The sequence below is a fragment of the Kogia breviceps genome, chromosome 9 (genome assembly GCF_026419965.1).
Source record: "Kogia breviceps isolate mKogBre1 chromosome 9, mKogBre1 haplotype 1, whole genome shotgun sequence".
Classification (NCBI taxonomy): Eukaryota; Metazoa; Chordata; class Mammalia; order Artiodactyla; family Physeteridae; genus Kogia; species Kogia breviceps.
In genome coordinates, this window is record NC_081318.1 from 15,082,234 (window position 1) to 15,095,546 (window position 13,313).

The 13,313-nt window shown below is 41.7% G+C and overlaps 1 protein-coding gene across 1 annotated transcript in view; it reads left to right on the forward strand.

Moving 5' to 3' along the window:
• The window catches only part of SVOPL (SVOP like), a 66,146-nt gene that overhangs the window by 24,734 nt on the left and 28,099 nt on the right, over positions 1–13,313 (forward strand). Inside the window, 3 exon segments of the mRNA XM_067041825.1 lie at positions 1,819–2,145; positions 2,201–2,282; positions 4,419–4,508. Of these exon segments, the coding sequence (XP_066897926.1) occupies positions 1,819–2,145; positions 2,201–2,282; positions 4,419–4,508 (499 nt within the window).

Sequence of the window (13,313 nt, forward strand, 5' to 3'; positions counted from 1 at the left end):
CAGCTACCTTAATAACAAGGAGAAATATTGTGATTATTGTCTTCCTCTTAAATATTTCATTATGAGAATTTTAAAATGCACATGAAAGTAGGGAGGATACCATGATGAACCCTGATTTATTCATTGCCCAGATCTGACCATCACTGATATCTACCCATATTTACTTCAGCTGTTTTTTTCTGTTCTGAAGTCTTTTCAAGCAGGCCCTAGACTTCATGCCATTTCATCCCCAGATACTTCATGAAGAGTCTCAGCTACTTGAGGACATTTTCTTAGATGATTCCAATCCTAAAATCACACCAACGAGATTAACAATCATCACTTTAATATCGTCCACTACGCGGATCATATGTGATTTTCCTTGATTGTCCCCATCTGTGTTTTACACGTGGCTTTTACAACCATTTCTATAAAAATGAGAGAGGCATGAGGGGGGTTTCTGGAGGCTGATATTCTTTTTCTATTTTTTGGCCACGCAGCTTGTGGGATCTTAGTTCCCTGACCCGGGATCGAACCCGGGCCCTCGGTATTGAAAGCACAGGGTCTTAACCACTGGACCGCCAGCGAATTCCCCTGATATTCTTTTTCTTGACTTCGATATAGGAACTTTTCTATACGTTATGTTTATATCTCAATAAAAATATCTATTAAAGAATAGACAGAAAAAAAGATAGTAAGAAAACATCAAGCAAAAGCAGAAACCTTCCATAGCTTCATGGCGTCTGAAAGGCAGAATTCTAAAGATGATGCCAAAGAGTTCCAACACCTGGGGGTTCAATTAAACACTAATTTGGATGTAAATGTGAAGGGACTGTAGATGTAATTAAGGTTACTAGCCTTAAAATAGGGAGAGTAGGCAGGTGGGCTCAATATTATCGCTTGAGTCTTTAAAAGGAGAGAAATTTCTCCAGCTGGAATCAGAGATGCAGCAGAAGAGAAAGCGTGAGAGGCGAGGTAGGAGCGCTTCAGCGCATGAGAAGGATGCAACCTGCTGTTGCTGGCTTCACAGACAAGGAAGGAATGAAGGAAGCCTGCCGGGTAACATCGACTTTATCCGGAAAGCCAGCAGCCGGAGAAGATGGTGGACTAAACTCTTAAAGAACCATCTTAACTTGGAAGAGAATTCAGGCTGCTTTTATGCTAAGGGAAAAGGGGAAGCAGGAGAGTTCAAGATTAAAGGGTAAAGGTAGGTTTCAGACTTCCTGGAGCCACCTGGCCTTCAAGGGAAGCATAACATTTCTCTGTTTTTGCTTGCTCACAAGGCTGCACCACGAGGCTCCTGCAAAAGTTCAAGTCGTTAGCAGTTATTTTTACTTTACCACACTTAATCTCTGCTGATTTGCTAGCTGAAAACGAGCTTATCTACCAGTAGTAGCCATAACTAACCCGGGACCACCTGGGATGGGAACTTTCTTCAGGGAACTTAATGAGCTGTTTGGACACAAGCAGCGTTTCTCTAATATTGAACTCTTTATGGTCAGGGCTACAGTACATGAGCTGTAGAATGAGGGAGACAGTTTCAAGGCAGTGTTAGTTCTGTTTTGCCTCTTACAAAACTTCGTCCTGGCCTGAGGGGTCCTCCCCCATCTAGTTCATCCTGCTTTTTCTTGCAAATCCATTTCCCACCGTACAGCCTCCGCTGAAGACCACCCCCTAGTATCCCCTTGAAATGTGTCCCTACTTTCCACTCCCCTCCCCTCCCTACACCGTGCCTCCCACCTGAGAAGCTCTCCCCACTTCTCCCCACCTCTCACGGTGCTACCCCTCCTTCAGGCCTGGTGACAGCCTTTCCTAATGTCCATCTTTGCCTGCTTCCAGGCTGGGCATCTCTTTCGCCTACTACGGGGTCATCCTGGCCAGTGCGGAGCTGCTGGAGCGGGACCTGGTCTGTGGCTCGCGGTCGGAGTCTGAGGCAGTGGTGACCGTAGGGGTCTTGGAGGAGAGCCCGAGGCCCTGCCACTGCCAGGTGTTTGCCCTTTCCCACCACCAGACCATGATTATCAGCACCATTGGTGAAATTGCTTGTAAGTATCTCTCTATTGGGTGGCTCTCTGTTTTGGGTGGGGGACGTGCAACTCAGAGCCTCAGAGGAGGGACCTGGTCTTCAGGGATGTGTGTCGGCGTCTGTAATGTACTGGGATCGGGGCTCCGGAAGGCCCTCCGTGTTGCCTTTGGTAACGTCTCGCTTCTGGTTCCCTAGTGCCGGCCTCATCGACTTCCTCTTCATGCTGAGGGCTTTGGTGGCGTCCGACTTCAACACCATCTATGTTTACACCGCTGAGGTTAGTCTTGGGGAAGGGGTTGGTTACGTCAAGGTGTGCGAGGTGAGCTACTTAGAGCAGGTGTTTGTCTATAGATCACGCGTCCCTGGCTTCTGTTGACTTTTGATGATTTGCTAAAAACATCCTATTAAAATGACACCAGAAGGTTTATTTGATGTGGCCTTTCTCCTGCCCCATGGGGTCTAGTGAAAGCCAGTCTCTGAGAAGAAAGATAGGACCACCTCCCTTTCTCACTAAACTGCATCCACGTAAAAAACAATTCTTGCCCTCATACCATGCTTCCCAAAGAAATAGGGATAGGGCCCGGTACCTGCATGTTGCTGATAAAATGTAAAACACCCTATTTCTCCCTTTTTAAAATTAGAATGTATTTTTCACCTTTATTCTTGTGAAAGATCACATCCCACTCTGTTGTTTGTTGTAGGTAGCTTAAATTTGAAGATAATAGTAATTTATTCTTAACTTATTGAATTACTATATCTACTTAATACATCTACTTCTGAGGAGCTTCTCAGAAACCACCACTTTAAAGAGCAAATATTCTTAGAAATAAACAATATCTGAGTAGGAAACTTAGTATTTTAACTAGTTTTGCCTTTCGTTGAGCCGGAGAAAGGGGTGCTATAGGGACTGCTGAAGCTGCATTCATCTTCATCTTGGGAAACGTAGAAGTCTGTTTAGAATACAGATGACATATCAAAACCACCGAGAAAAAGATTCTTTTCCCGTCACATAGATAAAAATAGGAAATTATGACACATTTGACATATATGTAGTATTTCATTTAGTTCCATTAACAATCTTCTAAAATTACTGTGAATTTGTGAACTTAAAAATGTCTATGTGGGGCTTCCCTGGTGGCGCAGTGGTTGAGAGTCCGCCTGCCGATGCAGGGGACACAGGTTCATGCCCCGGTCCGGGAAGATCCCACGTGCCGCGGAGTGGCTGGGCCCGTGAGCCATGGCCGCTGAGCCTGCGCGTCCGGAGCCTGTGCTCCGCAACGGGAGGGGCCACAACAGTGAGAGGCCCGCGTACCACAAAAAAAAAAAAAAGTCTGTGTATTGCGGTGTGCCTCTAAAATTATATTTGGAATATTCAATTTAACATATTTGGGGATGTGTTCATTTAAAGGGTTGTTCCTAAGTATTTTTTCCCTGATACTTATTGCTTAAAAAAAAAATGTGTACCTGAAGTTGCTTGTCTTCTATTATTTCATCTCCTAGAATTGTCAAAAATGAACAAAAAAAATTGATATTAGAGCAAAGAGCATCTGTATGTATCTGAATCCATTGCTTTCAATAGCCATCAGCCTCATTTTCTAGAAGAAGAAAGTCTCTGTGAAAAGGCACTCCACCCCCCAGACATTCTTATAAATAGAGCAGTGCCCCGCAGGGCAGGAAAGCGTCTTGTTTTTTGCATTTGGCAGGTGGTGGCTAACACGATGTGGCCAAGTAAAGAGGCCATGTGCTTTGCTTCAGTGAATTGATGAAAACTGATGAGTATAGCGTTAAGAGAAAATTTTCTAAAATTAAAAGAAGCATTCTTTCATATATTCTCCCTAAAAGCTTCTTTATTAAATATTGTTTGCTTATTTATTGAGAACTCTGAATCAGTGAAGTACAGATTAATGAGGTTTTACTATAAATGCAAGAAAGTTGCAGCAAGAAAGTAGACTGCACCAAAAGATCTTACAACACAAACATGGTGAATGGTGTAGCATGTATGTGGCACTCTCGTCAATTCTTTTCACTGTATCTGTATTAAAGGTTTGGTTGGATTGTTATTATTTGGGGAGTATTTTCTTTCCATTCAGTAGAACCACCTTTATACGTTTATAGCTCTAAAGTGGAAATCTTCTGTCTGATTGCAAGTACCTTTCTAAAATTACGTTTGGAATATTAAACACATTATTTTGGAATTTGCTCACTTAAAGGATAATTTCTAAGTGTTTATTTTCTGATATTGTTAAAATTCAAAGTTGTATACCTGAGAAAATGAACATCTTCTATATCCTATATATCCATATAGAATATTTGGCCTTTTCTATATACCAAGGCCTGACCTGTAGAGGGAAGGACAGAGGACTTGGGAAAGGGGTTTAAGCTAACTGATGCTTTCTACTCTCCTCCACTCCAGGTCTACCCCACAGAGATGCGCGCTTTGGGGGTGGGGACCAGTGGCTCCCTGTGTCGCATTGGTGTGATGCTGGCGCCATTTATATCCCAGGTACAGCCCAGGGGTCTCTGCAGGGAGGGTATGTCTAAGGGAGGTGGAGAAAGAGGGACCTGGCTCCCTTCAGGTTAAGGGTTTAACCAAGGATTTGTTTACTTGAGTTTCCTTGAGGTGTTGTTTTCCTATTGTCTGGTTAATTTGGCTGGGAAAAGAGGCTAAATTAATGCTTCCAGTCTTCCAGTCAATGGCATGTATTGCATTGCATGCAGGGTTTAGATGGCATGCTGGACATCGTTGGGGGAGGGTGCAAAAGACATGGATGACACGAGGAGCTGGAGTGGCTGAACGACAGTGAGCTCCAACCCTGACACTGTCAAGGGTGCAATTGATAAACAGCACAGAAGTACAGGGAGGCTGAACCAGGGTGCAAGGATGTGGCCCTGGGCAGGTTAAGTCCCGCATTTGGACGAACCAGGCACAGGCTGGGAGAAGATCCAGGGGTGATCTGGACCATTGGATGGGCCCTGTTTCAGGAGAGAAACAGAGGCAGATGTGGTGACCCACATGGTCATGGTTCCTCAGAGGGCCAAACAGCTTGCCCCTCTGCCCTGATCATTCTCTTTTGGCCACGAGAAATGGATATCCACCTGAGCTGGCTGCAGCCAAAGACAAGAGTGAGGCTGGGTCCTGGGTGGGCCCGATCCAGGCAGTGAGGGCTGTCAGGGACCCAGGCTCTCTGTCCTCCTCACATCTATCTGGGGCCCAGGGTCACTGAGCATTCAGGGTCACTGAGCATTCAGGCTGTACTCCCTCAAGACCAGTGTGCTATACTTGTCCACGGACATGGCCGCCCCACAGATCCCAAACATCTATCCTTAGAGCCAGGCACCAGAAGACACCAAAGTACTCTCTGCATCCCAGAAGGATGTTCTCTCTGGCATCTCACTGGCCAGGCCTGGTCAGTTGTTCATAGTTGAGCTAAATCAGTTGTGGCCAAGAGTCAGGCTTATGGATGAATGTAACCAGGGAGGGGCAGTTTTCAGAGAAAGGGGGTTGACGTGGGCTAAACAGTTCTGTAATGTGTATTTCTTATAATTTAATGGGATTTTGCTACCACCCTTATTAAAACTATTTTGGGAATATTTTGCCTACTTAATTAAAAACGAGGGCAGTTTTGGTCTTGCAGTTTTGCTTTTCACAGTTCTTTTGCACTTATTATTTCAGCATGTTCAGAAAAGAACATAATGGTGAGAGGCAGCAGTAAAATATTGATCCTATTTCTGGATGATCAGACTGAGGTAGAGTTTATTTTCCAAGCTTTAATTAGGAATAGAGTCTCTGGGTACTCAACCACTTGGAACATTTTCTCTGGGTATTTGTGGGCATTTGTCTTTGAGGCCACCCTGCTTTTGGCGACTTTGTGGACCAAGAAATATCTCAACTAGGACCAGGTCTCCTGGGGCACAGGGCTTTGTTCTGCTTATAGCATCGGGGAGTTCTCAACTCTTCACAGTGACATCACCCAACTTTCTATGCCCACCTCATCTATAAAATGAAGATAAACAATAGCACCCACTACGTAGGTTTCTTCTCAGTATTAAATGAGATTAATACATACAAAGCACCGAGCCCAACATCTGACACATGGTAAGCCCTCAGTAAGTGTTAGCGAATAACCATAACGATAAATAGCATCAAGGCCGAGTGCTAAATATTCAAATAAGAGCATTTCTGTTACTGAGAAATATTTAAGTCCAGTTGAGTTATTTCAATCACTATGCAATTGGAATGTTTTGCTTTCCTCACCAGGTTTAGGATGGGAAGGTAGAATCTGGGAAGCTTTGTGTTTGCTCGTAGAATATTTGTCTGGGTTTGGAGTGGGGCCGGCTGCTCCGGGTAGGCAGTGAGAGCTTGGTGACATTCTCATGAGCTGATCAGTCAGTGTACCCTTGGACGCGGTTCTCAAGCCTCAGTGCATATCAGAGTTACTAGGGTAACTTGATACCGTGAAGGTTCCTGGACTTCACCCAGAGATTCTGATTCTGTATATGGGACCATCACCTACAGTTTTAGCAGGAATCCAGAGTGAATCTGATGCTGTTGGTCTGGGGACCAATGAGAGGTGTGGCCATCAACAAGGAAATTGACTTGACTTTCACTTAATTCTTCTTCCTCCTCCTCTTCTTTCCCTTCCCACTCCCCTTCCCTTTCTCCTCCTCTTTCTTTTGTCCTTCATTTAGGAACTTATTTTGGTGACTCATTCGACAAGTTGTTTTCAGGGTAATTCTCTACAAATTCTACAAACTGCCTCTTTCACAGTTTGGCAGTTAGAATGCCAAAAAGGACTCCATAAGCGACAATCTATATTTGATAGAGTAGAAGCAAGAATTTATAAGGGAATTCCACGCTTCCACTGCAGGGGCCGGGGGTTTGACCCCCGGCCGGGGAACTAAGACCTTGCATGCCGCGAGGCACGGCCAAAAAAAAAAAAAAAGAAGAATTTATCCCAATTCAACATCCAACCAGCATTTATTGCACGCTTACTCTGTGCCTGACATTGTTCTCTTTATTTACAGCAGTAAATAAGCCAGACCAGGGTCCAGTGGTGTGCTAGAACTGGCCTGCACTGGCTTGTGAAAGCTGATTGTTAAATTTTCAGGAAATTACTTTGCAAGCTAGTTGATGTCACGTTGTAGCTTGAAATTAGCACCGTGGTGTTTTTTTATCCCATGGTCACAGGCAAATGCTACCATCAGGACTGTTTCTGGAAAGCCTGTTAAACATTTCGCAGCACACCACAACAAGATTCCTGCTCTCAAGAGGCTTACTTTCAAGTTGAGGACTTTACAAATATGCACAAAATTAAGATGATTCAAATTAATTATTTGCATAGCTTAATTATTTGCATACCTGTAAAGCACTCAACTTGAAAGTATGTTGGGAGGCAATGATAATGAGTGAAAGGGATGACAGACCTTCCCCCTCACCCCCTCTTTTGGCTCAAAATTCCTCTACTGAAAGATAAATTGAATTAAAATCCATACATTCCATGAGGGACAGACCTTTTTCTTTTTATTTATTTATTTTTATTTATTTATTTATTTTTTTTGCGGTACGCGGGCCTCTCACTGCTGTGGCCTCTCCCGTTGCAGAGCACAGGCTCTGGACGCGCAGGCCCTGCCGCTCTGCGGCATGTGGGATCCTCCCGGACCAGGGCACGAACCCGTGTCCCCTGCATCGGCAGGCGGACTCTCAACCACTGCGCCACCAGGGAAGCCCGAGACAGGCCTTTTTAAAAGACAAGGCTTCACATAGCCAATATTTTATAGTAACTATAAAATGGAGAGTAGCCTTTAAAAATTGTGAATCACTGTCTTGTACACCTGTATGTAACTTATGTAATAAAGTACGTCAACTGTACTTCAATTTAAAAAAAATTATAAAAAGAGGCAAGGCCTCTCTGGGTAGGTGACTTTGGAGTTGAGACCTGAAGTATAAGAAGCTGACAACTTGTAAAGGGTAACAGCATTTCAGGTGGGATGACATCTGGTCCAAAGTCCTAGGGATGGGAAGAACGTGGTGTGTTCTCGGAATAGAAAATGGCTGTGATGAGCAAAGTGCAGAGAAGTACAGGGAGAGAGTGTGCTTTGCAGGCATGCTTTGGATTTTTTTTCTTAGGAGGAGTGGGAAGTAATTGAAGGGTTTTAAGCAGCCTCATGATCAGTTTTGCAGTTTACCAAGAGCACTCCGGTTGCTGAAGAGTGAATTGGCAGGGGATTGGGAGAGGGCAAGGGGGCACAAGCTTCTCATAAGACTCTAATTTCACATCGCCATGTACTCAAATGAAAAGGGAGACTTCAGAATTCTGGAAAACCATTTCTCTTATAGAGGGAAATACTACATAAAAAATTTTACTTTCTGCCCAGGGGAAAAACAAATACTAGACAAGGATGAAAGACAAACCTTTACTTTTCAAGGGTTTCAAAAAAACCCTCATTGAATTGTCACAGCTGAACAATGATTTTGTTGTCCTGTTGAATGCCTGACCTTCCCCAGAAGCAAGGAAACAATGAATCAAGGCATAAGATGAATCACAGAACTTCACCAGTTAATGGGAATAAAAAAATCTATCCATTTCATAGTTTCATTAGTGATTTCTAGTAAGCAGTAAACTTACTGAGAAACTATGTTGTCCAAGATAAAGTCAGACACTAGTTAAAGTGGTAGGGACAGATTTTGATGAGTAATTATTGCAGTAGGGAAAAAGAGACCGGTGGGAACTGAATTCAACTTTGATTTGTACCGAGGTGACTGGGCTTTTTAAAGGGAGAAGAGGGAATAAGACAAGGAAGGTCTCAATAGAGAAAGGGAAGTGAAAAATCGGCAAAAAGTGCTAAGAGGGGTTGGTCCGTGTGAAACCCAGACGGGAGCCCTATCTCCAGGTATCGATTGGAACAAACAGTAAATTTTTTGGAAGTCTCGAGTATGTTCAGGGAGGCACTTTTAAGAGAGCTAGGATCATCCGAGGGGTGTAGCTTTGAGCTGTTAGAAACTGTTAGTCTTTGTTCAAATCTTTATATACCAAGATTGAGGCCTAGGTGAGAAGCAGCTTAGAAAAGCCTGGCTAGGGTTTGGTCAAGGAGAAAATTTTTGTCAATGTCAAGTGTGGTTCATAAATACATTTGTGTTTATTGTATTTTCAGTGATTTAAGAGATTTCCAAAGGCAATTTTGACCACGTGATATTTTCTTCTTCCACACTGAAAACACAAAAATTAAAAACTAGAAAAAAAACTTTACTACCCTAATATTTTACTGGAGATAACAAATATAAATATTTTAATGAAGCCCTTGCAATATATCTAAGCATATGTACATATAAATATGCATGTACATTTTACTCAAATATGATCATAGTTATATACTTTTTATTTTTTTAATAGATATAAAATACTTTTTTGGAATTCAATTGTTAGCATGATATTTATGGTAACATTATTGATAGGGTGATTCTTTGCACTTTAAAGAGATCTATTTTTATTTTAATTAATTTTTAAATTTTACTGAAGTATAGTTGATTTACAGTGTTGTGTTTCAGGTGTACAGCAAAGTGATTCAGTTATACATATACATACACTCATTCTTTTCCAGATTCTTTTCCCATATAGGTTGTTATAGAATACTGAGTAGATTTCCCTTTGCCATACAGTAGGTCCTTATTGGTTATCTATTTTATATATAGTAGTGTGTTTTTGTTAATCCCGAGCTCCTGATTTATCCCTTCCCCGTTTCCCCTTTGGTAACCATAAGTTTGTTTTCAAAATCTGTGAGTCAGTTTTGTAAATGAGTTCATTTGTATCATTTAAAAAAAATTAGATTCCACATATGAGTAATATCATATGATATTTGTCATTCTCTGTCTGAATTACTTCACTTAGTATGATAATCACTAGGTCCATCCATGTTGCTGCATATGGCATTATTTCATTCTCTTTTATGGCTGAGTAATATTCCATTGTCTGTATGTACCACATCTTCCTTATCCATTCCTCTGCCTGTGGACATTTAGGTTGCTTTTATGTCTTGGCTATTGTAAAAAGTGCTGCAATGAACACTGGGGTGCAAGTATCTTTTCTTTTAAAAAAAAATTAATTAATTGATTTTTGGCTGAGTTGTGTCTTTGTTGCTGCATGTGGGCTTTCTGTAGTTGCGGCGAGTGGGGGCTACTCTTCATTGCAGTGTGCGGGCTTCTCATTGCGGTGGCTTCTCTTGTGGCAGAGCATGAGCTCTAGGTGTCCAGGCTTCAGTAGTTGTGGCTCGCAGGCTCTAGAGCGCAGGCTCAGTAGTTGTGGCTCATGGGCTTAGTTGCTCTGTGGCATGTGGGATCTTCCCGGACCAGGGCTCAAACCCGTGTCCCCTGCATTGGCAGGCGGATTCATAACCACTGTGCCACCAGGGAAGCCCCAGGGGTGCGTGTATCTTTTCAAATTATGCTTTTCTCTGGATACATGCACAGGAGTGGGATTGCTGGATCATATGGTAGTTTTTTTAGTTTTTTAAGGAACCTCCATACTGTTCTCCATAGTGGCTGTACCAATTTATCTATTTATTAATTGAAGTATAGTTGATTTACAGTGTTGTGTTAATTACTGCTGTACAGCAAAGTGACTCAGTTATACATATGTATATGTTCTTTTCCATATTCTTTGCCATTATGGTTTATCACAGGATATTGAATATAGTTCCCTGTGCTCTACAGTAGGACCTCATTGTTTAATCATTCTATATATACAAGCTTGCAGCTGCTAATCCCAAACTCCCAATCCATCCCTCTCCCACCCCCTCCCTCTAGGCAACCACCAGTCTGTTCTCTATGTCCCTGATTCTGTTTCTGTTTCATAGATAGGTTCATTTGTGTCATATTTTAGATTCCACATATAAGTGATATCATATGATATTTGTCTTTCTCTTTCTGACTTACTTCACTTAGTATGATAGTCTCTAGTTGCATCCATGTTGCTGCAAATGGCATCACTTCATTCTTTTTTATGGCTGAGTAGTATTCCATTGTATACATGTACCACATCTTCTTTATCCATTCATCTGTTGATGGTCATTTAGGCTATTTCCATGTCTTGCCTATTGTGAACAGTGCTGCTATGAACATAGGGGTGCATGTATCTTTTTGAATTATAGTTTTGCCTTGATATATGCCTGGGAGTGACATTGCTAGATTATATGGTAATTCTATTTTTAGTTTATTGAGGAACCTCCATACTGTTTTCCACAGTGGCTGCACCAATTTACATTCCCACCAACAGTGCAGGAGTGTTCCCTTTTTCTCCACACCTCCTCGAGTATTTATTGTTTGTAGACTTTTTGATGATGGCCATTCTGACCAGTATGAGGTGATGCCTCATTGTAGTTTTGATTTGCATTTCTCTAATAATTAGTGATGTTGAGCATCTTTTCATGTGCTTTTTGGCCATCTGGCTGTCTTCTTTAGAGAAATTTCTATTTAAATCTTCTGCCTGGGACTTCCCTGGCGGTCCAGTGGTTAGGACTCTGCACTTCCAGTGCAGGGGGCACGGGTTCGATCCCTGGTTGGGGAACTAAGATCCTGTGTGCAGCGCAGTGTGGCACCTCCACCCCCACTAGATCTGCTGCCCATCTTTCGAATGGGTTGTTAGTTTTCTTGACATAGAGTTGCATGAGCTGTTTGTGTATTTTGGAGATTAATCCCTTGTTGGTTGCTTCGTTTGTACATTATTTTCTCCCATTCTGTGGGTTGTCTTTTTGTTTATGGTTTCCTTTGCTGTACAAAAGATTTTAAGTTTAATTAGGTCCACGTTTGTTTATTATTTTTTTTTATTTCATTACTTTAGGAGGTGGATCAAAAAAGTTATTGCTGCGATTTATGTCAAAGAGTGTTCTGCCTATGTTTTCATCTAAGAGTTTTATAGTGTCCACCCTTACATTTAGGTCTTTGATCCATTTTGAGTCTATTTTTGCATATGGTGTTAGAGAATGTTATTTTTTTCTTTTTAAAATTATTTATTTATTTTAACATCTTTATTGGAGTATAATTGCTTTACAATGGTGTGTTAGTTTCTGCTTTATAACAAATTGAATCAGCTATACATATACATATATCCCCATGTCTCTTCCCTCTTGCATCTCCTACCGTCCCACCCTCCTTTTTAAATTTTTAAAAATTTTAAATTTTTGGCTGCATCGGGTCTTCATTGCCGTGTGACCTTTCTCTAGTTGTGGCGAAGGGGGGCTACTTTTCATTGTGGAGCAAGGGCTCTAGGTGCATGGGCTTCAGTAGTTGTGGCTTGAGGGCTCTAGACTCAGGCTCAGTAGTTGTGGCGCATGAGCTTTGTTGCTCTGCGGCATGTGGGGTCTTCCCAGACCAAGGCTCGAACCCATATCCCCTGCATTGGCAGGCAGATTCTTAACCACTGCGCCACCAGGGAAGTCCCATTAGAGAATGTTCTAATTTCATTCTTTTACATGTAGCTGTCCAGTTTTCCCAGAACCACTTATTGAAGAGACTGTCTTTTCTCCATTGTATATTCTTGCCTCCTTTGTCATAGATTAATTGACCATAGGTGCATGGGTTTATTTCTGGGTTTTCTATCCTGTTCCATTGATTTATATTTCTGTTTTTGTGCCAGTACTGTACTTTTTTGATGACTGTCACTTTGTAGTATAGTCCAAAGTCAGGGAGCCTGATTCCTCCAGCTCTGTTTTTCGTTCTCAAGATTGCTTTGGCTATTTGGCATCTTTTGTGTTTCCATACAAATTTACAATTTCTTTGTTCTTGTTCTGTGAAAAATGCCATTGGTAATTTGATAGGGATTGCATTGAATCTGTAGATTACCTTAGGTGGTATAGCCATTTGACAATATTAATTTTTCCAACCCAAGAACATGGTATATCTTTCTATCTGTTTGTGTCATCTTTGATTTCTTTCATCAGAGTCCTATAGTTTTCAGAGTACAGGTGTTTTGCCTCCTTAGGTAGGTTTATTCCTAGGTATTTTATTATTTTTGATGCAGTGGTAAATGGGATTATTTCCTTAATTTCTCTTTCTGCTCTTTCATTGTCAGTGTATACAAATGCAAGAGATTTCTGTGTATTAATTTTGTATCCTGCAACTTTACCAAATTCATTTATGAGCTCTAGTAGTTTTCTGGTAGCATCTTTAGGATTTTCTATATATAGTATCATGTCATCTGCAAACAATGACAGTTTTACTTCTTTTGAAATTTGGATTCCTTTTATTTCTTTTTTAATTCTCTGATTGCTGTGGCTAGGACTTCCAAAACTATGTTGAATAAAAGTGGTGAGAGTG